General features: G+C 45.8%; 1 protein-coding gene across 6 annotated transcripts in view; it reads right to left on the reverse strand.

The window, feature by feature from the left end:
* LOC137571282 (adhesion G protein-coupled receptor F5-like) overlaps positions 1–26086 on the reverse strand; it is a 299361-nt gene that overhangs the window by 33398 nt on the left and 239877 nt on the right. For all 6 annotated transcript variants that reach the window (XM_068280195.1, XM_068280196.1, XM_068280194.1 and 3 more), the window contains 3 exons: positions 16678–16865; positions 11210–11395; positions 4613–5974 (listed from right to left, as the gene is read on the reverse strand). In XM_068280195.1, the coding sequence (XP_068136296.1) occupies positions 4613–5974; positions 11210–11395; positions 16678–16865 (1736 nt within the window). The remainder of the gene's footprint in view (positions 1–4612; positions 5975–11209; positions 11396–16677; positions 16866–26086) is intronic.

Below are 26086 nucleotides of genomic sequence, written 5' to 3' on the forward strand. Positions count from 1 at the left end.
CCGCTGCGCCCAAGTCTCCAGCGCTGGATTTGAAGTGATGGTCTCCTAGTGCCTAACACTAGCCATTCTCCTAGTGCCCAACACTAACCCCCTCCTAATGCCTATCACTAACCTCCCTCCTAATGCCTAACACTAACCTCCCCTCCTAGTACCTAACACTAACCCTCCTCCTAGTGCCTAGCAATATCACTCCATCCTAATGCCTAATACTAACCTCCCCTTCTTATGCCTAACGCTAACCAACCCCTGCTAGTGCCTAACACTAACCCCCCTCCTAGTGCATAACACTAACCCCCCTCCTAGTGCATAACACTAGCCCTTCTCCTAGTGCCAAACACTAACCCTCCCCTCTTAATGCCTAACACTAACCTCCCCTTCTAATGCCTAATACTAACCAACCCTTCCTAGTGCCTAATACTAACCCTCCCCTCCTAGTGCCTAACAATATCTCTCCATCCTAATGCTAACACTAACCTCCCATTCTAATGCCTAACACTAACCCACCCCTCCTAGTGCCTAACACTAACCCACCCCTCCTAATGCCTAACCCTCACCTCCTAATGCCTAACACTAACCATCCCCTCCTAATGCCTAACACTAACCAACCCTTCCTAGTGCCTGACACTAACCCACCCCTCCTAATGCCTAGCACTAACCTCCACCTCCTACCGCATAACACTAACCCTCATCTCCTAATGCCTAGCACTAACCATCCCCTCCTAATGCCTAACACTAACCAACCCCTCCTAGTGCCTGACACTAACCCAACCCTCCATGTGCCTAACACTAGCCCTTCTCCTAGTGCCTAACACTAACCCTCCTCTCCTAATGCCTAGCACTAACCTCCACCTCCTACCGCATAACACTAACCCTCATCTCATATTGCCTAGCACTTACCATCCCCTCACAATGCTTAACACTAACCCACCCCTCCTAATGACTAGCACTAACCTTCCCCTCCCAATGCCTAATACTAACCCACCCCTCTTAATGCCTAGCACTAACCCTCCCCTCCTAATGCCTTGCACTAACCCACCCCCTTAATGCCTAGCACTAACCTCCACCTCCTAATGCCTAGCACTAACCTTCACCTCCTACTGCATAACACTAACCCTCCCCTCCTAATGCCTAGCACTAACCTCCACCTTCTACTGCATAACATTAACCCACCCCCAGGGCCGGATTTGTACTTTTTACCGCCCAAGGCCAACTATATCGTCTGTATGGTTATCTCTGTGTGCCCCAATGAGAATTCTACTTACTTTGCATCATTGGATGTCACAGACAATAACTATTTTAGTAATTCGTGTATAAATTATTAGTTATGTTTTCCTTAAGAACTTTTATGTGATGTTTGCCATCTCATTAATGATGGACCCATTGTGTCACCATGAGAGTTAGGGTGATATGTACCTGCAGGATAGAGCTTTCAGGTCTTGCAGGGATGATACAAGTACAGGACAGAGAGTTCAAAGGATAAAGCGGTCTTTGTAGATAGGGATGGCTGCATAAAACAGCTTTACTGCCCCTCACTGAGCCGCCCCTACATTTCTGGTGCCCTAGGCCATGGCCTATGTGGCCTTGCCAGAAATCCGGCCCTGCCCACCCCTCCTAATGCCTAGCACTAACCATCCCCTCCTAATGCCTAACACTAACACTCCCCTCCTAATGCCTAACACTAACACTACCCTCCTAATGCCTAACACTAGCCCACTCCTCCTCATGCCTAACACTAACCTTCCCTCCTAGTGCCTAACACTACTCCCCCCCATGCCTAATACACTAACTCCCCCCCCCCCCCCCCCCCATGCCTAACAATCTCTCACCCTCTCACCCTCCTAGTACATGATTAAGCAACATACAAAAGAAAGGAGATAGACCAAATAACGTGTTGGCTAGAAAACTCGGTGTCAGTTAAAAATGGCACACAGCGCCAGGGGGATAAAAAGGGTGCCCCATAGACTTACATTATATAACGCTATTTAGCAGTATAAGTGTTAAAAAATGGCGCAGGCAGTGTGCCTTACACTTATAACGCTAAATAGCGTTATAAGTGGTCAAAAATGCAGCGGGGGTCAGGGGAGGAGAGAGGCAGCGGGACGCTGGAGGGCATAGGCATCGGGGGAGGATGTGCAGAGGCATACGTTACCTTGTCCTGGGCCGGCGATCGCTCCTTCCCTCCGCTCCTTCACTTCTTCCATTCGTTTACTGTAGTCCTGCAGCCGGCCAATCACCATGTGGCTTCAGTCTCCGCATGGTGATTGGCCGGCTGCAGGAATACAGCAAACGAATGGAAGGAGCGGAGGCAAGGAGCGATCGCCGGCCCAGGACAGGGTAACGTATGCCTCTGGATACATCCGCTGCCTATGCCCTCTAGTGTCCCGCTGACTCCCCCAGCCCCCCGCTGCCTACACTAGCAGCCCCCGCTGCCTGTACTACCGACCCCAGCCTCCTGTATGGTTTTTCATGGCGCACCGCTCTGCAATCAATGTAGCATAAAACTAAATTTACCGTTTTATTGTATTTACATTAAAACGGTAAATAGCGTTTTATTTATCGGCAGAACGGTGTGCCATTTTTCTCCCTGCGCCATTTTCAGATGGACCCAGAAAACTCAATCCTTAAAGAGGAACTGCAGTGAAAATAATGTAATGAATCAAAATAGCTTTTTTGTTGTCATTATTCTAAAATGTTAGACCCCTAAATAGGGTGGGATCAGTTGTAGCTAGTAACTGGAGGCGCCCAATAAAAGTGTGAAAAACCGCTTAAAAAGGTAAATGTAGGCTTACCTTTAATGGTGACAAATGATCAAGAATTTAGACTGTTTATTGATAAGGACAAAAACACACTTTTAGGCCTAAAGCCACCTCCTCAGGTAAATAAGCTTTGTCCACAGCTGTATCTAGCTCAAAGTGCCACGAAACACATTGTTTTTGTCCTTATCAATAAAATGTCTCAATTACTAAACTCTTGAACATTTGTCATAATCAGGCTTGCTCATCACTAGTGTTGATCGAACAGTGTTCGACACTGTTCGTTATTCCCCGAATAATGTGGTGTTCGGGTTCGGCTCGTACCCATCTGAGCACCTGATGGTGCTCGGCCGCGCTGTCCGGGGCCCCTAGCTGGAGGGGTAGTGGGCAGGAACAGGATATTGGGCCTAGCGGGGCGGGGGGGACCCCCCCTCCCTCACTTGGGTCCCCCGACCTCCGCTCCCCTCCAGCTTTAAAAAGTTACTATTAAGAGGTAATGGACAGAGATCACTTACCTTTTCTGGTTCCAGCATGCGTCCCACTGACGTCACTTCCTGCATTGCCGCCCACTGTATTGTAAGTGGACGGCGTTGCAGGAAGTGACGTCAGTGGAGCACACGCTGGAACGGCAAAGAGGTGAGTGATCCCCGCCCGTTACCTCTTGATAGTAGCGGATGCTACTTAACTTTTTAAAGCTGGAGGGGAGTGGAGGTAGGGGGACCCAGGTGAGGGAGGAAGGGGGGGTCCGTACCCCCTCCCCGCCGCTTGGCCCAATACCCCCTTCCTGCCTGCTATCCCTCCAGCTCTGCGGCCCCCCACGGCTCGGGTCCCCATAGACTTCAATAGGGTTCGGTGTTCGGCCGAATATACCGAACATCTGGACGATGTTCGGTCGAGCCGACCCGAACCTGAACATCTGGGTGTTTGATCAACACCACTTATCATGAATAAATCACGAGTAACCACGGTGGTTACTCGTTATTCAAATGAGTTGTAATTGCCGCAGCTGAGCGGCTGTCTGCAGCGGGGTTAATTACCCATAATGCCACCGTCCGCCCTGCATTTCAAGGGCTTGCAATTCACCTATTGGTCACGTTGCAAGCCTCGCTATAGCGCACTTCCTCCTTCCAGCTTGAAGGAGAAAGTGCACCAGTGTGAGGCTTGCAACGTGACCAATAGGACGCTTGCAAGCTCTTTGAAACGCAGGGCGGACGGCGGCATTATGGGTAATTAACCCCGCTGCATACAGCCGCTCAGTTGCGGCAATTACAACTCATTTGAATCACGAGTAACCACCGTGGTAACTCGTAATTTACCCGTGATGAGCAAGCCTTGTCATAATTGGGCGAATATGGCTGAATTTGTATCGCCATAATTTTTTTGCAAAAATGTCACTACTTCCCACAAATGAGTGTATTTTCAAAAATATATGGGCATAAGAACACGCATTCTCACCAATTGCATTAAAGTCTATGGGCACAAAAACACAAATTTTGCACAAATCAGTTTACATGTGAAAATGTATGGGCATGCAATACATTTTTTGCAAATCCATTGAAGCCAATGGGTGTGAGAAAACACAATGTCAAGAAAGTTCTTAATTTTGTAAAAATATGTACATTGCACAAATTCACTCAAAATTTTCGTGAATTATTTGAGCGTGCCGAAAATTCAAATTTCGACTTGAAAATTACTTTGGAAAAAAATTTGAGCTCCTCCCTACGTATGACCGTGATAAGGCCAACTCATTTGTGTGCAAGCCTAGATCAACCAATACCTGGACAACTAGTTTTATGAGGGAACTCAAGGGGAACATTTAAATTTGTTGCATAATAACACCATCAAGAAATTATGGTTACCTGAAGAGAATTCAATGCTGCAAAAATTACGTGGATCGCGAAGCTTGAACTTGCCATTACCCCAATTCCAAAGCCCCAGGTCAGGCCAAGCAGTGGCGTTAGGATGAGAATACATTTTGCAATATGATTTAAGGTGCTCTTTTCCTCTTTTTTAGGTCTGTCCCCTACAGATGGTCTGAGGACCTTCACTATCACCACCAGCAGGGTGATGAAATTTACCAGTAAAATGGAGAGGGCTGGGATAACGAAGGCAAGGAAGGCTTTACTTTCTGTCATGTTTAACCAACATTCTTCACCGGCCAAGTAGGTGCTACGAGACTGGGTGACTCCCACAGTGATCACTGAAATAATAATCGGGCATCCGTATCCTAGGAAGAATGAAATTCCCATCATGGTCGTTTTGCTCAGGTCGTGGAAGACACACATGAGACGGTAGAACAGTATAAGACCCATAGTCAGCATCCAGAAGAAAGTACAAAGATAGAAGAGATGCGTGAAAAACGTGGCAGCTATGCAAGCTTCCATTTTCTTTTGGTCAGACATAGCAGCGCCCACAATAAACCAGATATCTGCCATCAGCAACGTCACTGCGATGTTCATGATGCAGACGTGGCGCATGTAGGACGTCTTGTTCTTGGTGACGGACTTCCAGACTGTGGCTTCGATAATAATGCAGACAACCAGAGAGAGTATGGAGATGCCCACGCCAATATATGTAATAAGGGTTAAAGTAAGCTCCTGCGGTGGATTAAAAACTGGATTATTTGTTGACATGAGAATAGAGAAAGGAGTCAGATGGGAACAATTACATAACACATTTTTATCTCCAGAACTCTGGACTGTACAGCCAGATGTGTCCCATTCCCGAAGGGTGAAGTTCCAGTAAACACAACTTGCATTCTTCAGTGTAGCATTACTCTTTTTAAAATCCATCCCAATAAAGAATCCATTGTTGTAGGCGCTTGACATCACAGTGGTGATAACAAGACCGTTTACAGTTTTGTTGGAAGTTGTGTTGTTGGCATTACTGCTATCCCCCAAGATGTCTTTCAGAGTAGCGTAGGCAACACTCACGATTTTGGATGAACTGGAATTCAGAGCTGCCGTATTGACTGTAACATTGCCTGTTAAATTGTACATTTTGTCAAAGTCAAAAGTTGCGTTGTAATCAGATGTGTTGCTGACAACACTACCTCTAAGCTGAACGTTATTCTCGGTAATTTCAATGTTATTAGTGAAATTCAGCTTTTGTGCAAATCTTTCCACCGACTGCAGCAGATTGGAACTCTGACTGGTTTTATTTTGAACGTTGTTCCATGTGGATGAGTTGTCCACAACTACATTAACGGTCTGAAGGAAGCTCTGTAAAAAAAATAATTTCAAATCAAAGGGATTTCATTTACAGACTGTAAGTTAAACACACAGTTGTTGAGAAACAGCGAAAGATAGATAGATAGATAGATAGATAGATAGATAGATAGATAGATAGATAGATAGACAACAGTTAAATGAAATGTGAGAGGCAACAGATATGTGGAGAAGTCAATCCATAAACTGAAAGATAAATGGGCCTTTATTCCAGTCACTTTTTGTCCCGAGTTTTCTTCTAGGAGATATTTTTTCATCTTCAGTTTAAAATAACTTTTCAGCGCTTTGCAATTGAAAAAGTACCAAAAAAGTACCAAACAGAATTTTCTTGCTTGCTGGTGGCTTAAAAGGCAATTTATTGATAATGTCTGAAAATATAATCTACGAGAAATCCTCAGAGAAAAAGTGAATTGAATGCGGCCCATTGAAAGATAGATAGATAGATACTGTAGATCAGGTTTCCCCAAACATTTTGGGTCGAGGGCCGGGTCAACATACTTCAGATTGCTGGGGGGCCGGAGTATACATAAAATTATGTAGAAGTCTTTGTGGGCCAGACAGTGAAGCATACCCAGGTGACAACCTGCAGTCCAATTGGACAACAGTGTCACCTGATGTGGAATTTGATTGGAAACCAGCGAATTACTGCTTTCTGGCTTCTATGTGGATGGGTGGTGCCAGCACTGCTATTCTATATGCAGACCACCAATATTTAAAGGTACAGCTGACCGCTTTTATAAGTAATACATTTTGTGTGTGGGGGGCCGGTAAAAAAGCCTCAGGGGGCCACATTCGGCCCGCGGGCCTTAGTTTGAGGACCATTGCTGTAGATAGATAGGTAGATGGATAGATAGCACATGCAGTACAAAATGTGGCAATTTTGCTCATCTTCAGAGCTTTATCTGGGATATGGCAGGCATGGCTTGTGCCATATATTCAAAATGGCTGGGAGCACAGGGCAAAAGCCATGCTCTGCCATACCCTGGATTAGCTGCTGTGGTGCAGCCTTCAGACAGAAATCAGGATGGTTTCAGAGAAGGGCAGAGCTTTCATTGACTGCTGTCTGTTACTGAGGTCTTATGGTGTGCTGTCTGTTACTTGGGTCTATTATGGAGGCTTTTCTCTTTACTGGGGTCTGTCATGGAGCACTGTCTGTTACTGGGGTCTGTCTAGGAGGCTTTTTGTTACTGGGGTCTCCAATGGGGTGCTGTCTGTTACTGATGTCTGCCATGGGGTGCTGTCTGTTACTGGGGGCTGTCATGGAGCACTGTCTGTTACTGTGGTCTGTCTAGGAGGCTGTCTGTTACTGGGGTCTCCAATGGGGTGCAGTCTATTACTGGGAGCTGTAATGGGGTGCTGTCTATTACTGGGGTCTGCCATGGGGTGCTGTCTGTTACTGTGGTCTGTCTAGGAGGCTGTCTGTTACTGGGGTCTCCAATGGGGTGCAGTCTATTACTGGGAGCTGTAATGGGGTGCTGTCTGTTACTGGGGTCTGTCATGTGGTTCTGTCTGTTACTAAGGTCTGTCATGGGGTGCTGTCTATTACTGGGGTCTGCCATGGGGTGCTGTCGGTTACTGGGGTCTGCCATGGTGTGCTGTCTGTTACTGGGGTCTGGCATGGGGTGTTGTCCATTACTGGGGTCTGTCATGTGGTGCTGTCTGTTACTGATGTCTGCCATGGGGTGCTGTTTGTTATTGGGGTCTGCCATGGGGTGCTGTCTGTTACTGAGGTCTGGCATGGGGTGTTGTCCATTACTGGGGTCTGTCATGTGGTGCTGTCTGTTACTGATGTCTGCCATGGGGTGCTGTCTGTTATTGGGGTCTGCCATGGGGTGCTGTCTGTTATTGGGGTCTGCCATGGGGTGCTGTCTGTTACTGGGATCTGGCATGGGGTGTTGTCCGTTACTGGGGTCTGTCATGTGGTGCTGTCTGTTACTGGGGTCTGTCATGGGGTGCTGTCTGTTACTGGGGTCTGTCATGGGGTGCTGTCTGTTACTGGGGTCTGTCATGGGGTGCTGTCTGTTACTGGGGTCTGTCATGGGGCGCTGTCTGTTACTGGGGTCTGTCATGGGGTTCTGTCTGTTTCCGGGGTCTGCCATGGGGTGCTGTCTGTTACTGGGGTCTGGCATGGGGTGCTGTCATTACTGGGGTCTGTCATGGGGTGCTGTCTGTTACTGGGGTCTGTCATGGGGTGCTGTCTGTTACTGGGGTCTGGCATGGGGTGCTATCTGTTACTGGGGTCTGGCATGGGGTGCTATCTGTTACTGGGGTCTTTCATGGGGTGCTGTCTGTTACTGAGGTCTGGCATGGGGTGCTGTCTGTTACTGGGGTCTGTCATGGGGTGCTGTCTTTTACTGGGGTCTGCCATGGGGTGCTGTCTGTTACTGGGGTCTGTCATGGGGTGCTGTCTGTTACTGGGGGCTGTCATAGGGTGCTGTCTGTTACTGGGGTCTGGCATGGGGTGCTTTCTGTTACTGATGTCTGCCATGGGGTGCTGTCTGTTATTGGGGTCTGCCATGGGGTGCTGTCTGTTACTGGGGTCTGCTATGGGGTGCTGTCTGTTACTGGGGTCTGCCATGGGGTGCTGTCTGTTGCTGGGGTCTGGCATGGGGTGCTGTCTGTTACTGGGGTCTGTTATGGGGTGCTGTCTGTTACTGGGGTCTATCATAGTGGGCTCTCTGTTACTGGGGTCTGTCGTGGGGTGCTGTCGGTTACTGGGGTCTGCCATGGGGTGCTGTCTGTTACTGGGGTCTGCTGTGTGGTGCTGTCTATTACTGGTGTCTGTTATGGGGTGCTGTCTGTTATTGAGGTCTGCCATGGGGTGCTGTCGGTTACTGGGGTCTGCCATGGGGTGCTTTCTGTTACTGGGGTCTATCATGGTGGGCTGTCTGTTACTGGGGTCTGTCATGGGATGCTGTTTGCTACTGGTCGTCTATCACAGGGGGCTGTCATGGAGGGAGGGGTTTCTGTTATTTGAAAGAAGTTTCTGTCTCATTTTGCTATTTTGGGAGATATACTGCTGCCTGTCTTTTTTGGTAAAAGGTGTATACTCACCTATGTGCGACTGACCTATTGCCACAACCTTTACCGGACATGCCCTACTTCAGGCCTCATCACGCCACATACTTTTACCACACTCCCCCTTCCTCCCAGAGTGCTATTTCAGTAATTGCCCTAAGTATTATTTTCCATAGGCACTGTAAATCATTGAGGCTCTTGCCTAGAGGCACAACTATAGGAGGTGCACCTTTTCCCTGGAGCTCTACCACCACTGCTAGGACCAGCACTAATACCACCATCACTGCATACATTGCTGCTACCCCTTCAGTAATTGGGCCACCTATTAATGTCTCTTTCTTATGACAGACACCCATCCAGTGCTGGTTTACTGATTGCTTTCTATGCCACCCACTCATTTGGGACAGATAAACTAAAGACAGGTAATAATAATAATAATGCTAACATTGTACCTGTATAGCGTTGTCCTCCTGTCGGACTCAAAGTGCTTGAGAGCTGCAGCCACTAAGGGTTCACTCAGTAAGGCCACCCAGCAGTGTTAGGGAGTCTTGCCCAAGGACTCCTTGCCTTGTACTGGCTATAGCCATTATTTGTAACCCTGGTGTCCCATATCAAAGGCAATCTTTTAGAGGTGAGAAAAAGACAGAGACACCGGGAGCCCAATCTCATGTAATATCGTCAGGTCAGAGGAGGAGGTATATAGCGAAAAATAAATATACTCACAAAGATAGTTTGTAAGCTAGGCAACCACTGTTAAGGGCAAGTGAGGAAGTACCATCCCCACTCGGCCTTTGTGAGGAGATGATGTGGCGGTCGCAGCTCCAAAATAAGAAAGGGGTCTTTTGTCCTCCAAAAAAGGTCTAAGACTGAGTATACTCCTCTTAAAGAGAAACTCCGACCAAAAATTAAACTTTATCTTAATCAGTAGCTGATACCCCCTTTTACATGAGAAATCTATTCCTTTTCACAAACAGACCATCAGGGGGCGCTGTATGACTGATATTGTGGTGAAACCCCTCCCACAAGAAAATTTCGAACTTTTGGCAGTTTCCTGTCTGTGAACCTTGTTGCATTGTGGAAAATAGCTGTTTACAGCTGTTTCCAACTGCCAAAAACCATGCAGCAGCTACATCACCTGCCAACAGTAAAATGTACACTGGAGTTCCTCTTTAAGGAGGTTACTATATAAACTGGGAGAGGGTAGGAGGCACCCAAGCTATACGTAATCCAGGGATGCTCGTAATCTACGCTGAATCATAATTACGTGTCGTAGTTCGCCAACTACGCATCGTAAATTCGTAATGTGAATGCGTAGGTTGCAAAATATGTTTACGAATTTACACGTAGTGAAGTACCGCTATGCATAGTTACGGCTCATATGCGTAGTTTACATGTGTATTGCTAAGTCAACTACGAATGCGGTAAACGCGTCTATTTTGACGCGTACGGATCAAATTGACGTTTATGCATGCCCATACGTTTACCGTAATTGCACATTCTACATTCTATGCGTATAGGAACGTACGCATGTGAGAGTTCCACGCATGTGCATTTTTGTTGGATAATACGGAAATTTTTCTGCATAAGGGCAAAATCATCTGCATATACTATGTTTCGCACTACGCGTAATTTCGGGGCTGACTACATTTGAGGTCACTCTAAGGGCTGGTTCAGACGGACGTTTGGAGGCATTGCGTTCGTTGGCGTCATGGTGGTGATGCGTTCGGGCTTTCAGCAGCGTTCGCATTGCGTTCGGATGCGGTCGTGTTTTTCTTCCCTAGGTGGACATTACCCGTCGCGGTTAACCGCCCCTGGAGGCTACATGTAGCTTCCAGGGGCTCCTTGAACGCCAGGGAAAATTGGGACCCGAACGCCGCGTTCGTGTAAACGCGTGTGAAAGCTTGGTACAAACACTCCCATTCACTTGAATGGGATCGTTTAACGCGAAGCCCCGAACGCTGGTGGTAAACACTGCACAAGCGTCCGTCTGAACCAGCCCTAAGGCATTTTAACTTGACCTGATGAAGCGGTTTGTAGCCGCAAAACGCGTTGTCTGATGTGCATAATAAAACGTGATACTCTTAATGAAAATCTTGCATAGGTAGATACAGTACACAGATGTGAAATAACATGCAGGGAATATTGTTAATTTCTTACTAAAACATCCCAATGTAACTTTGCTTTGAGATATTTGTTGTAACCTGTGCTTACCGCCATAACGGTTTCCTTCACATCAACAACATCATTTTTCTCTGCCACCGCCTGTAATATGCTGACGACGAGTTGTAGGTTTTGAACGGATGTAGATACATTGGCTTGCAAAGTAGTTACATTTGAACTTAGTTGTGAAACAATTTGTGTGACTGCTGCTTGAACGGCCCCTGGACTTGTCAGTGCCTGAAAGAGAGAAAAAAGAAAAATACGTGGGAATCTATCAGGGATGCTTCCAGTGGCGTAGCTAAGGAGCTCCGCCCCCCCCAAGCACTCTATACATCACAAATGATCCAGTTTGCCAAAATCTGCCAAGTACAACCAAAGGAAGGAAGTCCCTACGTGGCCCCTCTGGCCCAAGGGCCCTGATGCGAACCTCTGCAACCCCTATGGCTATGCCACTGGATGCTTTATGCCATAGTTATTACTATGTGAATCAAATCCAGCATGTGACAATATGGTGGCTACTTTATGTAAGCTGTAGGGATGAGCAGAAATTAAGCCTATGCGTAATTACACTTGATAATTCGCATTTACGCATCGTAATTTATAATGCAAAATTTCGGAGAAAAACTTAAATAATTTTGTATGCAATTTTAAGCATTCGTAATTACGCATGAATTTACACGTAATTTATGCATAAATTCGTGCCAATTGTTGCGGGAAATAGCAGAGCCCCTCTACATGATATTGCTGCCAAAATTACATATTTTAAGGAGAATAGTGGATACAAGTCAAAAAAATAATGTTTCAAAAACACCTTGTAGTTTTTGAGAAAATCGATTTTAAAAATAAAAATAAAAATGGTTTTAAAACTTTTTTGAGTTTAAATACCATATTTCTTTTGTATTTTTAAAATCGATTTTCTCAAAAACTATAAGGTGTTTTTGAAAGATTCTTTTTGCGACTTGTACCCACTATGTCACCAGGAGTGTATTGCACAAGTCCAGTATGGTCTGTGTCTGCACAGTACACTCCTGGTGCCATCAGCGGGAGCGAGGACACGGCAATGCAGGCGCAGTGGTTTTCTGACTTTAAAGTCAGAAATTCCAGAAGTGAACCGTAGGCGGGGCCGGAGCATTGGTGAGTGGCTGCGCGGGCACAGAATGTCTGCGGGGGACCATTAGAAGCCCCGGGTAAGTTCAGCTCATTTTCCCCCGACCCCCCTACCGTATCCCTTTAACATATGTAGCAATTTGGTAGTAATAGCGTGTATGGGGGCTTTGCTATTCACCGTCAAAGTCAGCACGAAATTACGCGTAAATCCATGCGTCTTACGAATGCTTATACAAAGTCAATTGAATTAACAATTTGTAATTATGTATATGCATAAATTTACGCGTAATTTCAGTAATCATAATTACCTGATTACGATCCTGTTACCTTGGGTGCAACATCTTGCCGAAAGTAGAATAACAGTAATGTTACTAATCTTACCAGTATTCTACTATGGCCTCAATTCAGTAAGGGCAGTTCGGTAAAATAATTTAGTTTGGTAAAATACCGCATAATTTACCGAACAAACATGCTTCAACTCAATAAGCCCTGCTCGGTAATCTGTGTGCATGAGTCGAGGTTTTCTGTCCAGTGCATTCCTGGGGAGGAGTCTAGCCGAGAGAATGAGAGGACTCCGGAACGCTGCATGGTGTGGCGAGAGAGCATGTGGGAGAGCAGGACAGTGAGAGGATACAGCAAAACGGGACTCAACGCGGCGGTCAGCCCTGGAAACCGCGCAGGGTGGATACCCACTGTACAATGCTCCAAAATCCAAACCTTTCTATTATATCATGTGAGTGCAAACTTTTAATAAAGGTTTTAATGGTTTTTAACTGTACTGCACAATGAGAGGCTCTGCTTCATGTTTGAGGTAAAATGAAGAGGCTTTGATCGGTCAAGTACTTTCTATGACGGCGAACACTGTTCTGGGACACATCTGGCTGGCCATCAGTGAGAGGAAGTGTTGAAGAGAAACTCCAACCAAGAATTGAACTTTATCACAATCAGTAGCTGATACCCTCTTTTACATGAGAAATCTATTCCTTTTCACAAACAGACCATCGGGGGGCACCAGGGGGCGCTGTATGACTGATATTGTGGTGAAACCCCTCCCATAAAGTAATTCTGAGTAGGTACTCTTGGCAGTTTCCTGTCTGTGAACCCTGTTGCATTGTGGGAAATAGCTGTTTACAGCTGTTTCCAACTGCCAAAACAGCAAGCAGCAGCTACATTATTTGCCAGCAGTAAAAATGTCACCATGTGATAAATGTCAGAATATAAATCAGGGATTTAAAAGATTTTACAATGGGCAAACACTGACTAAATCATTTATACACAATTATTGTAAAAATGAAGCACTTTTTTATTACATTGTGCGGGAGAAGGCGAGGGGAGCCTATGTAATGCCTCACAGACGTGTATTCTACTGTGATCGTTGCATAGCCAGTAGGTGAGTCCAACCCCATAGGGTGATTGTCACAGTTGGTGGAGGAATATCTGATGAGGAAGCGCTGCTGCTAATACACATTGAACATCCCCGGGATCCCTTTAGATGTGCTGAAGCCACTAGGATGAGCTCTTTTGTAGAAGGGCATACAGATATTCACATCTAAAGGGATGCAGAAAAGACAGAGTTACAGAGAAGCCAAACTCTGTTACCGTTTTGACCGACCCTTCCTGGATTTCAGCTACAATGTAGCCAAACTCCAGCACTACCTGCCCAGTTACCACAGATGTCTGGAGTTTGGTTACAGAGAAGCCAAGCTCTGTTCCCATATTGATCACCCCTACCTGGATTTCAGCTATAATGTAGATGATCTCCAGCATTTAGTGTTGCAATTATGCCTATGCAGAATTTACAATTGTGAATTCCATTGATTTTGTACAATCATTAGTAACTTTCACCTAATGTTGTGCCAACTTTAATGGTAAATAGCCCTTATACATGCTATTGCCACCACAATTGCTACATATGTTAAGGAGAATAGTGAGTATAGGTGAAAAAACAAAAGACCTTGCAGTTTTTGAGGAAATCAGTTTTAAAAAATGCAAAGAAAAATGTCTTTAAACTCAGAAAAATAAGAGTTTATTCTTATTCTTCTTCTTAACATATGTAGCAATTTTGGTAGTAATAGCATGTATGGGGGCTTTGCGATTAACCAAAAATGTTGGCACAAAATAACGCAAAAATTACACAAAAATTTGGTGAAATTACAAATTATAACGATAGACAAAATTAGTTACAATTTTTCCCGATTTTTCATTGTAATTGCGAATTTCGATGCAAAAATACGCCTATGCGAAATTGGTGCTTATCACCACCGGCATTACCTCCCCAGTCACCAGCAATATCAGGAGTTTGGTTACAGGGAAGCCAAGCTCTGTTACCGTATTGGCCAACGATAGCCGGATTTTGCATATAATGTAGCCAATCGCTGGTGCTAAGGCAACAGAGATCAGGCTCTTACAATAACTAACCAAGCAAAAAAAAAAAAAATCAAAGCAAGATCTCAAGGCACAGTGCTTCACTTCTCACAATGACTTTCTCATTTGTCAGGTTTTCTGACAAACAAGTAGTCTAACAGGTAGAGATTGCCAAGACAAATATATTTATTTTCCTGATGGACATTGTAATTAGTGATGATCATCAGGGCTGTGGAGTCGGAGTCGAGGAGTCGGAGTCAGGGCAATTTTGGGCACTCGGAGTTGGAGTCGGAGTCGTTGATTTCATAAACGGAGGAGTCGGGAGTCGAATGATTCTTGTACAAATTCCACAGCCCTGTTAAGTATTAGACTAAGGAGTCAGAGTCGAGGAGTCGGAGTTGGGGCCATTTTGGGTACCCGGAGTCGGAGTTGGGGCCATTTTGGGTACCCGGAGTCGGAGTTGGAGTCGTGGTTCCATAAACTAAGGAGTCGGAGTCGGAAGATTTTTGTACCGACTACACAGCCCTGATGATCATAAACAGCTTATTAAAATTACGCAAAATTTTATGAGAAAATTATGGCTATACGTAATTATGATTTGTAAATTCAATTGATTTTGTCTAATTAATCGTAATTCCATGTACATTACCGTAATATCATGCTGACTTTAGCAAACCCCCCACATACATGCTATTGTCACCAAAATTGCTAAATACAGTATATTAAGGAGAATAGTGGGTACGAGTCAAACAAAGACCTTGTCGTTTTTGAGAAAATCGCTTTTAAAAATGCAAAGAAAATGTTTTTTAAATGCAGAAAAATGTGTTTAAAAACCATTTCCCCCTTGCATTTTTAAAATCGATTTTCTCAAAAACTACAAGGTCTTTTTTTTTTTTACTTGTTCCCAGTATTCCCCTTAACATACGTAACAATTTTGGTGATGATAGCAAGTTTGGGGGCTTTGCTATTAACTGCCAAAGTCAGCACAAAATTATGCAACATTTTCCATAATTACACAAAATTACAGATGTGTTATGTTTGCATGAAAACTTAATTGTGAAGTTTGTGCTCGTCACTATTTTTAATGCCAATAATTGTTGGATGGAGAAAGGCAGGTTGGTGACGGCAGGGCCAGCCTTAGGTTTCACAGCGCCCTGAGCATAACCAGAATTTGGTGCACCCCCCCCCCCCCCCCAAGCACGCACATGCCCATGTGCAAGACTTTTAGTGTATATAGGCAGATCCCCCCCTTTGGTGTATATAGGCAGAGCCCCCTTTTCTGTATAGAGGCAGATCCCCTTTAGTGTATTTAGGCAGCTCCTCCCCTTTAATGTATTTAGACATATCCCCCCCTTTTGTGTATGCTGGCAGATCCCCCCTTTAGTATGCATAGGCAGATCCCCCCTTCAGTGTATATAGGCTAGGCTTGCAGATGCCCTTTTAGTGTATATAGGCAGATCCCCCCCTTCGTGTATCTAGGGATATCCCCCCTTTAGCGTAGGGAGGCAGTTTGGGAACCTTCGTTTTTGCTGGTCTTCTTACTGTCCAGTGACAGTGTAGCTGGGAACAGGAGAAGATGGCCAGGAATCAGGTCAGGAGTGACAAATCTCTCTCCACATGTGAGCTGTGCATCTCCTGAGCAGCCTGCATCTCCCACTGAAGCAAGGTGAGGCTGAGCCATCCAATCACATATCGCCTGTGAGCAAGGGGCGGAGTTACTGGCTCACACTCCGCAAGAGGCAGCAGCAGTTTCCTGGAGTCTTCGCCCCCATCCCCAGCGGCACCAGGGGGCAGAACAACCACGCAAAGCAGCAATAGATGGACCCAGCTGGAGCCCGCAGCCAGGTAGGTATGTGTCCAGGGTGGCAGGCCTAGTTGAATGTACATGTGCGCCCCCCCGGAAGCCAGCACCCTGAGTGACTGTTCTGGTCGCTCAAGTCAAAGGCCAGCCGTGGGTGACGGTGGGTGTCTTGGGTAGTGTGTTCAAATTGTCTGAATCTGCCCCGATTGTAATCTATGCTGGTTAGTGTTGAACGGTTTAAACTTACGTCAAGTTCATCCTTCAGGTTGCTGAGAGCTGCAGAAACACAGGTTGAACCGGTCTGAATCCACTGTCCTGATTCGGCACATATGTAGTTAATATTTCCAGTCTGATCTGGATAAATATTCTTGCAAGGAACTGTGGTGGTACTACCCACCGCTCCAGCAAGGAGGACAGGATCATTACAACTTGCAACTGCAGAGGAAAAATAATGCAGATCAAAGGTTGAATTACCATTCCACTCACTTTACCATATACATTACATTATAATACTGTCACTGGCTCACTGCACCTCTCCATTTAAAGAGAGTCTGAAGCTTTTTAAAATGAATGTTTTTATGGTGCAGGCCGCTTCAGCATTATAACCCAAACCGATTTGCTGCATTCCCGCGGCAGTACGAGGTCTTAATCACCCCGAAATCCCCAGAGCTAAATTCGAGGGTACCTCCTGTTAGAGGCAGAGCTTTGTGCAGTAGCTCTGCCTCTGCTTCAGTCAATCTCCGCCGATCTCCTCCTCTCCCCGCCCCTCTGAGTCTTCTTTCACTGAGTGGGGCGGGGAGGGGCGGAGATTGATCGGACTGGAGGCAGAGTTACGGCGTAAAGCTCTGCCTCCCCCGGGCAGCAAAATCCACCATGACCTGGCAAGTTGTGGATTTTTGCCCTGAGATTTAATGGGGATAAAAACCTTGTTCTGCCGCGGAGATGCGGCGAATCAGTTTGAATTATAATGCTGAAGCGGCCTACTCCATAAAAACAGGTATTTTAAAATGCTTCAGACTCTTTAAATGGCCACATGCGTATTGGCAGTTATGTAACTGATATGTGAGGACCTGTGCCCTCTTTCTATCACCCCATGCAGGGATCTGTCTGCTTAGTTCACAACAGTTCTTTTCTATTGCCCCTTTTTTGGCTTAAAGAAAATAAGTTTAATCAAACTTACTGGGGCTTCTTGCATCCCCCGGGAATCCTACTGAGCCCATGACGCCGGTTTAAGTCCCTCCGGCCAGCAACGCAGATCCCCGCTAAGCTGGGTGGCCACACATCTTTTCATTGCGCTCCCGTGGTCAGTAGTGTTCTGTCCATGCGCAGTTACACGGCAATCGCTACTGCACATGCATAGAGCGCTTCCGGCCTTACTAAAAAGTGGTTATGTTGTGCTTTGTGCTATGTCCAGTGTGACGAATAATCACCATTTGCCCGAAAGTCATCACACAAAGACATAGGGCCCTTTTCCACTGGCTGCGATGCGATTTAAAAAGCGCATCGCAGCCATTTTTCTAATCGCTAGAGCACCACAATAACATGTAAATTGCGGTGCTCTTTTTCCACTACGGCGCTTCGATCGCGATTTGTTTTTTGCCGAAACGCCATCGCCGTCCTGCGCGATTCTCGGCGGTACAGCAGAACGCCGATAGTGCAAAAAGGAACCTGCCTGATCGCAAGCTCAGGTGATTTGCGCTTGCGATCACGCTTGCTAGTGGAAAAGGGCCCTTACCAGAGATCCCATTTAGCTTTAGTTTTCTTAGAAAGAAAGGAAATCCAAAGATGTGTCTGTAGAAGGTAATTGTCAGGACTGTTTACACTTTCCCTAAATGCAGTTGTAAAAAAAAACCCACAGGGGAAGCCATAAACTCATCTAAAGTGCCTGGATCAGCCTATTTGACAATTTAGATACATAGATGAGAGAAACTGAGATAAAATCTTCTCCACCAGAAGCAGCTCAGGAATCTCCAGTGCAGACATTAAAGGGGAACTGAAGAGAGAGGTATATGGAGGCTGTCATGTTTATTTCCTTTTAATCAATACCAGTTGCCTGGCAGCCCTGCTGGTCTATTTCTCTGCAGTAGTATCTGATTAAAACCAGAAACAAGCATGCAGCTAATCTTGTCAGATCAGACTTATAAGTCTGAACCACTGAAACATCTGATCTGCTGCATGCTTGTTCAGGGGCTGTGGCTAATAGTATTAGAGGCAGAGGATCAGCAGGGCTGCCAGGCAACTGGTATTGCTTAAAAGGAAATAAACATGACAGCCTTCATATACCTCTCTCTTCAGTTCCCCTTTAAGACGCGTACACACGCCTGATTTCTTCAAATGATGGGTCGTTAGACCCGCCCGCGAGGCGGACGTTCTGACAACAGTATCCCCGTGTGTACATTCTGCCGGCAGGCTGATAAGGCTGGCTTTGACCGAACCGCAGTGCTGGTCGTAATGGAGAAAGCTACGCTTACGGATCATTACGCGTAATTTTACGCTATTACGCATTACGAAATTACGCTTACGGCATAGACAGTCAATTTCGGTATATGTCTATAAATACGCATAGCACTTACGCAATTACGCGTAAGTATACCGTAATTCATGTTATTACGTTATAGGTTTACGCGTAAAATCCTACTAGCAATTAATGGTAAGGTCATGCTGCCAAGCGGAAAAGTTGACGCATGGATCAATGTTAGGTAGCCGCCGACTTTAAGGGTTAATAGCAAAGCCCCCTTAAGTGCTAAGAGCCTCAAATTTGGAGAATATATTAAGGAGATCAGAAGGAATAAGAGGAAATTTTTTTTTTTCAAAAAGACCTTATAGTTTTTGAGAAAATCGATGTTAAAGTTTCAAAGGAAAAATATATACATTTAAAAACCCGCCGACTTTAACGGTTAATAGCAAAGCCTGCTTAAAATTTAGGAACACCAAATTCACAGGGTATATTAAGGGGATCAGTGGGAATAAGAGGAAAAATTTTTTTTTCAAAAAGACCTTATAGTTTTTGAGAAAATCGATTTTTAAGTTTCAAGGGCGAAAATGTCTTTTAAATGTGGAAAATGTCAGTTTTTTTTGCACAGGTAACAATAGTGTTTTATTTTCATAGATTCCCCCAAGTGGGAAGAGTTTTACTTACTTCGTTCTGAGTGTGGGAAATATAAAAAAAAAACGACGTGGGGTCCCCCCTCCCAGACCTCTTTAACCCCTTGTCCCCCATGCAGACTGGGATAGCCAGAATGCGGAGCACCGGCCGCGTGGGGCTCCGCATCCTGACTATACCAGCCCGCATGGTCCATGGATTGGGGGGTCTCGGAAGGGGAGGGGCAGCCAAGCTTTCCCCTCCCCCTCCGAGCCCTTGTCCAATCCAAGGACAAGGGGCTCTTCTCCACCTCCGATGGGCGGTGGAGGTGGAGGCCGCGATTTCCTGGGGAGGGGTTCATGGTGGCATCTGGGAGTCCCCTTTAAAAAGGGGTCCCCCAGATGCCCACCCCCCTCCCAGGAGAAATGAGTATAGAGGTACTTGTAGTACCCCTTACCCATTTCCTTTAAGAGTTAAAAGTAAATAAACACACAAACACATAGAAAAAGTATTTTAATTGAACAAAAAACATAACCACGAAAAAAGTCCTTTAATATTCTTAATTAACCATTAATACTTACCTGTCCCTTTAAAAGCCAGTTCCCATGCAATATCCTCGGAAATATACTAATCAGTTACAATGTAACAAAGTTATTACAATGTAACAACTTTGTTACATTGTAACTACGCCGCACCCGACGTCACTCACCGCCGCCGCCGCCACCGCGTCTGTGCTGCAGGACCCGACAGAGCTCTGAGCTATAGCTCAGAGCTCTCTAAGCATCTTTGTATTTGGGCTCCAAGGAGCCCCATTGGTCCTTAGCAGACCAATGGGGTTCCTTCTGATTTGAAGGAACCCCATTGGTCTGCTAAGGACCAATGGGGCTCCTTGGAGCCCAAATACAAAGATGCTTAGAGAGCTCTGAGCTATAGCTCAGAGCTCTGTCGGGTCCTGCAGCACAGACGCGGTGGCGGCGGTGAGTGACGTCGGGTGCGGCGTAGTTACAATGTAACAAAGTTGTTACATTGTAATAACTTTGTTACATTGTAACTGATTAGTATATTTCCGAGGATATTGCGTGGGAACTGGCTTTTAAAGGGACAGGTAAGTATTAATGGTTAATTAAGAATATTAAAGGACTTTTTTCGTGGTTATGTTTTTTGTTCAATTAAAATACTTTTTCTATGTGTTTGTGTGTTTATTTACTTTTAACTCTTAAAGGAAATGGGTAAGGGGTACTACAAGTACCTCTATACTCATTTCTCCTGGGAGGGGGGTGGGCATCTGGGGGACCCCTTTTTAAAGGGGACTCCCAGATGCCACCATGAACCCCTCCCCAGGAAATCGCGGCCTCCACCTCCACCGCCCATCGGAGGTGGAGAAGAGCCCCTTGTCCTTGGATTGGACAAGGGCTCGGAGGGGGAGGGGAAAGCTTGGCTGCCCCTCCCCTTCCGAGACCCCCCAATCCATGGACCATGCGGGCTGGTATAGTCAGGGTGCGGAGCCCCACGCGGCCGGTGCTCCGCATTCTGGCTATCCCAGTCTGCATGGGAGACAAGGGGTTAAAGAGGTCTGGGAGGGGGGACCCCACGTCGTTTTTTTTTTATATTTCCCACACTCAGAACGAAGTAAGTAAAACTCTTCCCACTTGGGGGAATCTATGAAAATAAAACACTATTGTTACCTGTGCAAAAAAAACTGACATTTTCCGCATTTAAAAGACATTTTCGCCCTTGAAACTTAAAAATCGATTTTCTCAAAAACTATAAGGTCTTTTTGAAAAAAAAATTTTTCCTCTTATTCCCACTGATCCCCTTAATATACCCTGTGAATTTGGTGTTCCTAAATTTTAAGCAGGCTTTGCTATTAACCGTTAAAGTCGGCGGGTTTTTAAATGTATATATTTTTCCTTTGAAACTTTAACATCGATTTTCTCAAAAACTATAAGGTCTTTTTGAAAAAAAAATTTTCCTCTTATTCCTTCTGATCTCCTTAATATATTCTCCAAATTTGAGGCTCTTAGCACTTAAGGGGGCTTTGCTATTAACCCTTAAAGTCGGCGGCTTTTTTATATTATACGGGAGCGTAATATTACGCGATTACGCGATTACGGCAGACTGTGTAATTTCAATGGGAGTTTACTGTCTTACGCGTAATTTGTTACGCGTAAAACGTAACCCTACGGTCTACGCGTAATTAATTACGCGTAATACCGTAACCTTACACGTAACGCTTACGGTGCATTTGTAGTGAATTATGATGCGTAATTACGCTAATGCGTAATTTCGGCCCAGCATTGCCGAACCGCTGAGCAGATAAGTCAAAACCAGCCTTATCAGCCTGCCGACAGAATGTACACACGGGGATACTGTGGTCAGAGCGGCAGCCCTGCAGGCGGGTCGTTTGAAGAAATCAGGCGTGTGTATGCGCCAGAAACCATAGACAACCTTAACACTTAGGCTCTGTTCACATCTAAAATCGAAATCGCAAATGCAAGCGTTTTTTGCGATTTTGTGCACAATTTTTTTTGCGCCTGCCTGTGCGCTGTTTTTTTTTTAAATCGCTTTTCTAAGTGCTTTTACAGAGCGATTTTTTTTTAATTCACTCCCTGATACAAGTCAGAAAGTGAACTCTTTGACCCGGAGAATAATAAATACAATGTATTTATTCTTAAAAACGCGAATGCAATCGCTGCCAAAAACGATTTTGTGAGCGTTTTGCGATTCTCCTATACCTTCCATTGAGGCAAAATCGCCTTAAAAATGTATACAGGCAGCGCTTTGCTGAGCGTATTGGAAACAAACCACTCAGATGTGAACTCTCTCATAGGGAGTCATTGCACAAGCGATTTAAGGGCAATTTTGAAAATCGCCTGAAAAAATGCCCTAGATGTGAACTAGCCCTAAAGACAGGAAAGATAGCTTTCCCCATTTGTCCTTTCACCAGGAAGCAAGATCAGGCTTAAAGGGAAGGTTCAGGGACGATAAAAAATAAATAAATCCATATCCACTTACTTGGGGCTTCCTCCAGCCCGTGGCAAGCAGGAGGTGCCCTCGGCGCCGCTCCGCAGGCTCCCGGTGGCCGACCCGACCTGGCCAGACCACCAGGAGCCTGCGGAGCGGCGCCGAGGGCACCTCCTGCCTGCCTGCCACAGGCTGGAGGAAGCCCCAGGTAAGTGGATATGGATTTTATTTTTTTTATCGTCCCTGAACCTTCCCTTTAACCTTCCTGGCGTTCTGATTTCTGCGGCCGCGGGAACGTTTTTTGCACATTTTTTTTTTTTCATGCTAGCTACATTTTTCGTGTAGCTAGCCTAGAGCTAGCTTTGAGTCAGTGCAGATACCTTATAGGCTCTTTGATGCAGTGAGGGTCCAGTTTGCATGGACCCACAATGTAAGTGGATTGTTTTTAATGACTGTGATTTACAAAGAAAGTTGTCAACTCCCTGCTTTTAAATAAACTAAGCCTGGCTTGTGGATTTATCCCTTTGGTGGTGGTCACTATACCAATAAGCACTGGGTGACCGCAGGCTTTAGCAGTGAGAGTGACAACTACAAACAGCGCTGAGGAGTAGTGTTGGGCGAACAGTGTTCGCCACTGTTCGGGTTCTGCAGAACATCACCCTGTTCGGGTGATGTTCGAGTTCAGCCGAACACCTGATGGTGTTCGTCCAAACTGTTCGGCCACATGGCCGAACTAAGAGCGCATGGCCGAACGTTCCCCGAACGTTCGGCTAGCGCTGTGATTGGCCGAACGGGTCACGTGGTTCAGACCCGAACGCGCTCTGATTGGCCGAACTGTCACGTGGTTCGGGTAAATAAATACCCGAACCACGTCATATCTCCGCCATTTGTCTGTGGGTTTAGCTTTGGGTAGGCAGGCAGGGTAGTTCGCGCTCCAGCCACGCTAGCCAGGGTCCCCCCAGTCATTGTGTCGCTGCTGGGAATAGTAGTACACCGCTCGCTCAGCCACACTATATAGCATTCTGTTTACTGCCACTCTGTGTACCTCGCTCAGCCACACTATATAGCATTGTGTTTACTGCCACTCTGTGTCTGCTGGGAACAGTAGTACACCGCTCGCTCAGCCACACTATATAGCATTCTGTTTACTGCCACTCTGTGTACCTCGCTCAGCCACACTATATAGCATTCTGTTTACTGCCACTCTGTGTCTGCTGGGAATATTAGTACACCGCTCACCCACCACTGTATAGCATTTAAAAGACATTTTTTCCTTTGAAACTTTACAATCAATTTTCTCAAAAACTATAAGCTCTTTTTCAAATATTTTTTTTTTCCTCTTGTACCCACTCCCAAGGTGCACATACCCTGCAAATTTGGGGTATGTAGCATGTAAGGAAGCTTTACAAAGCACGAAAGTTCGGGTCCCCATTGACTTCCATTATGTTCGGAGTTCGGCGCGAACACCCGAACATCGCGGCGATGTTCGGCGAACGTTCGCGAACCCGAACATCTAGGTGTTCGCCCAACACTACTGAGGAGTAAAGATATATATGTGACAGTTCCATTGTGGATTGGAATAACCTCTGGCAGCTATCTTTGGTTTTTCTTGTGAAGCGCTTGATACATCCTTTTCATCATAGCCTAGCGCTAGCTACATGATTGGGGGAATCATGCGGCGTCCCTCCCACCCCTCCGATCGCCGCCGGCGCAATGGCCCATCTAGAAATCCCGTTCTGAATGGGATTTCCTGGAGGGCTTCCCCCGTCGCCATGACGTCAAAGGGAGACCCGATCCACCCCTCAGCACTGGCTGGCACTGATTTGCCAGGCAGCGCACGGGGTCTCGGCTGGGGGGGTGCTGTATAGCGACAAGGGAGGCGGCGGGCGGCGGCAATCGGGTAAGGCACGCAGCAAGCAAGCGTGTTTTTCAAAAAAAATTATTAAAATCGTGAGCGGTCACCTCCGGCGTCTCTGGACGGGCCTAGCTCGTCCAGAACGCCAGGGAGGTTAATGTTACCTCAGATGCATCTAGGAATAAATAATATAGGTTTTCTATCATATTTTCATATTTCAATTGATTCCAACTTTTCACAAAGATTAATATTGAGCAAAATATGAATGTTCCCAGACTTCAGTCCTAATTATGACATATTCTGAAGCCGAAATATGAATTTTTCTGATATAAAAGAAGATAAACCACCAGTGCTTGATATGTATGATTTCTTCCTCTAATAAAAGTGGTGGATCTGGATCAGATAGCAGAGTCTGCCCATCTCCCATTTCAACTCCACCTGTAGGAGTGTAGGGGTCAAAGGTCTGCCACACAGACTGTCCCTGATCCTTTCTTGCTTTTTTCCATCTCACACCTTGATCCATCTATCCCGGATCCATCTGCTGGCCCAACTGGACCCCAGGCCCAACTCCCTTTTATTTGGACTCTTACAGAACTTTCTCCCAACTGCTGGACTTACAGTACCTACCTATGCACATGGTAATTCCATAGGCTGCTTAGACTTTGTTCAATTTTGTTTCTACCTTATTCCCTGATGTTTTACTATACACAATCTCCTTGGTTTGTTACATAATTTTTGACAATTCTTCTGTAATCTGAAAAGTCCACAAGATGCCCCAGCACCAGGGGCACACCAGGCTTAGTATATTTTTCTTTCTCTGACTTTTACCCTCTATACCTAGGTGTATCTTATAGTCAGGCACTTCTTATGGTCCGAAAAGTATGGTAAGTATCTTCACTGTCACTTTGCCTGAGGCCCTTTACGGAACGTATACTGTACAAACGGAATGGATGTGAAAAGATACAATGTTAACCTATTGGACCGTTCACATGCCTCCATTGGTACATGTACGTTCCGTGCGATCCGTTCACCAGACAAAAAAATGCAGCAGGCCCTAATTTTCCGGACCTTTTTGCCTAGAGGAATGGAACCGGAGAAAAAATGTTTTTGCATTGGAGCAATGGGAATGGAACGTTTCTTCACACTAGTGAAGAAATGGACCATTCCGCGGGGGATGGGGATGTGGGGACACGATCCTGAGTGCCTGCAGGGTGAGGGAGGGTGCAGCAGCCAGCCGGGTGAATGAGCAAGGGTAACCGGGCCTTAAATACATACCTAAAGACTGGCAGCAGAGGCTTCTGTCTTCTTTCGTGTCATGTGACATTTATGTTATAGTTGGCTCAGACCACATCCTGTCATGGCCACTACAGTTTTTCCCCACTGCTCCTTTTTCTTGGTGCCCCAGAGTGCCCTGGATCTTTCAGAATCCTAGCAACGCCCCTGCTGAAAGGTGTTACTGTGAGGTGTGGTGAGGCATGTTTGTTGCTCAAATGTGTTTCCAATGAAAAAAGATATGTTTGTAGGCACATTCCCATGCGAAGTAAGTCCCTAAAATGTAGCCCTGTTGAGGTCATAGCTCGCCTGAAGTAACAAGGCAAGACAGTGTTGGAAATCTTTCTTGTAGATGCAGATGCAAACTTTTCCAGAGCAGAACTCTCCTAGCAGAAAGCAGATACTAGCAGAGTGGGCTTTAGACTCCAAAACACACTGATACGCAATGTGAAAATGCATTGCGCTAGTGTTACAACTGTACTG

Source organism: Hyperolius riggenbachi, chromosome 4 (assembly GCF_040937935.1).
Source record: "Hyperolius riggenbachi isolate aHypRig1 chromosome 4, aHypRig1.pri, whole genome shotgun sequence".
Lineage (NCBI taxonomy): Eukaryota > Metazoa > Chordata > Amphibia > Anura > Hyperoliidae > Hyperolius > Hyperolius riggenbachi.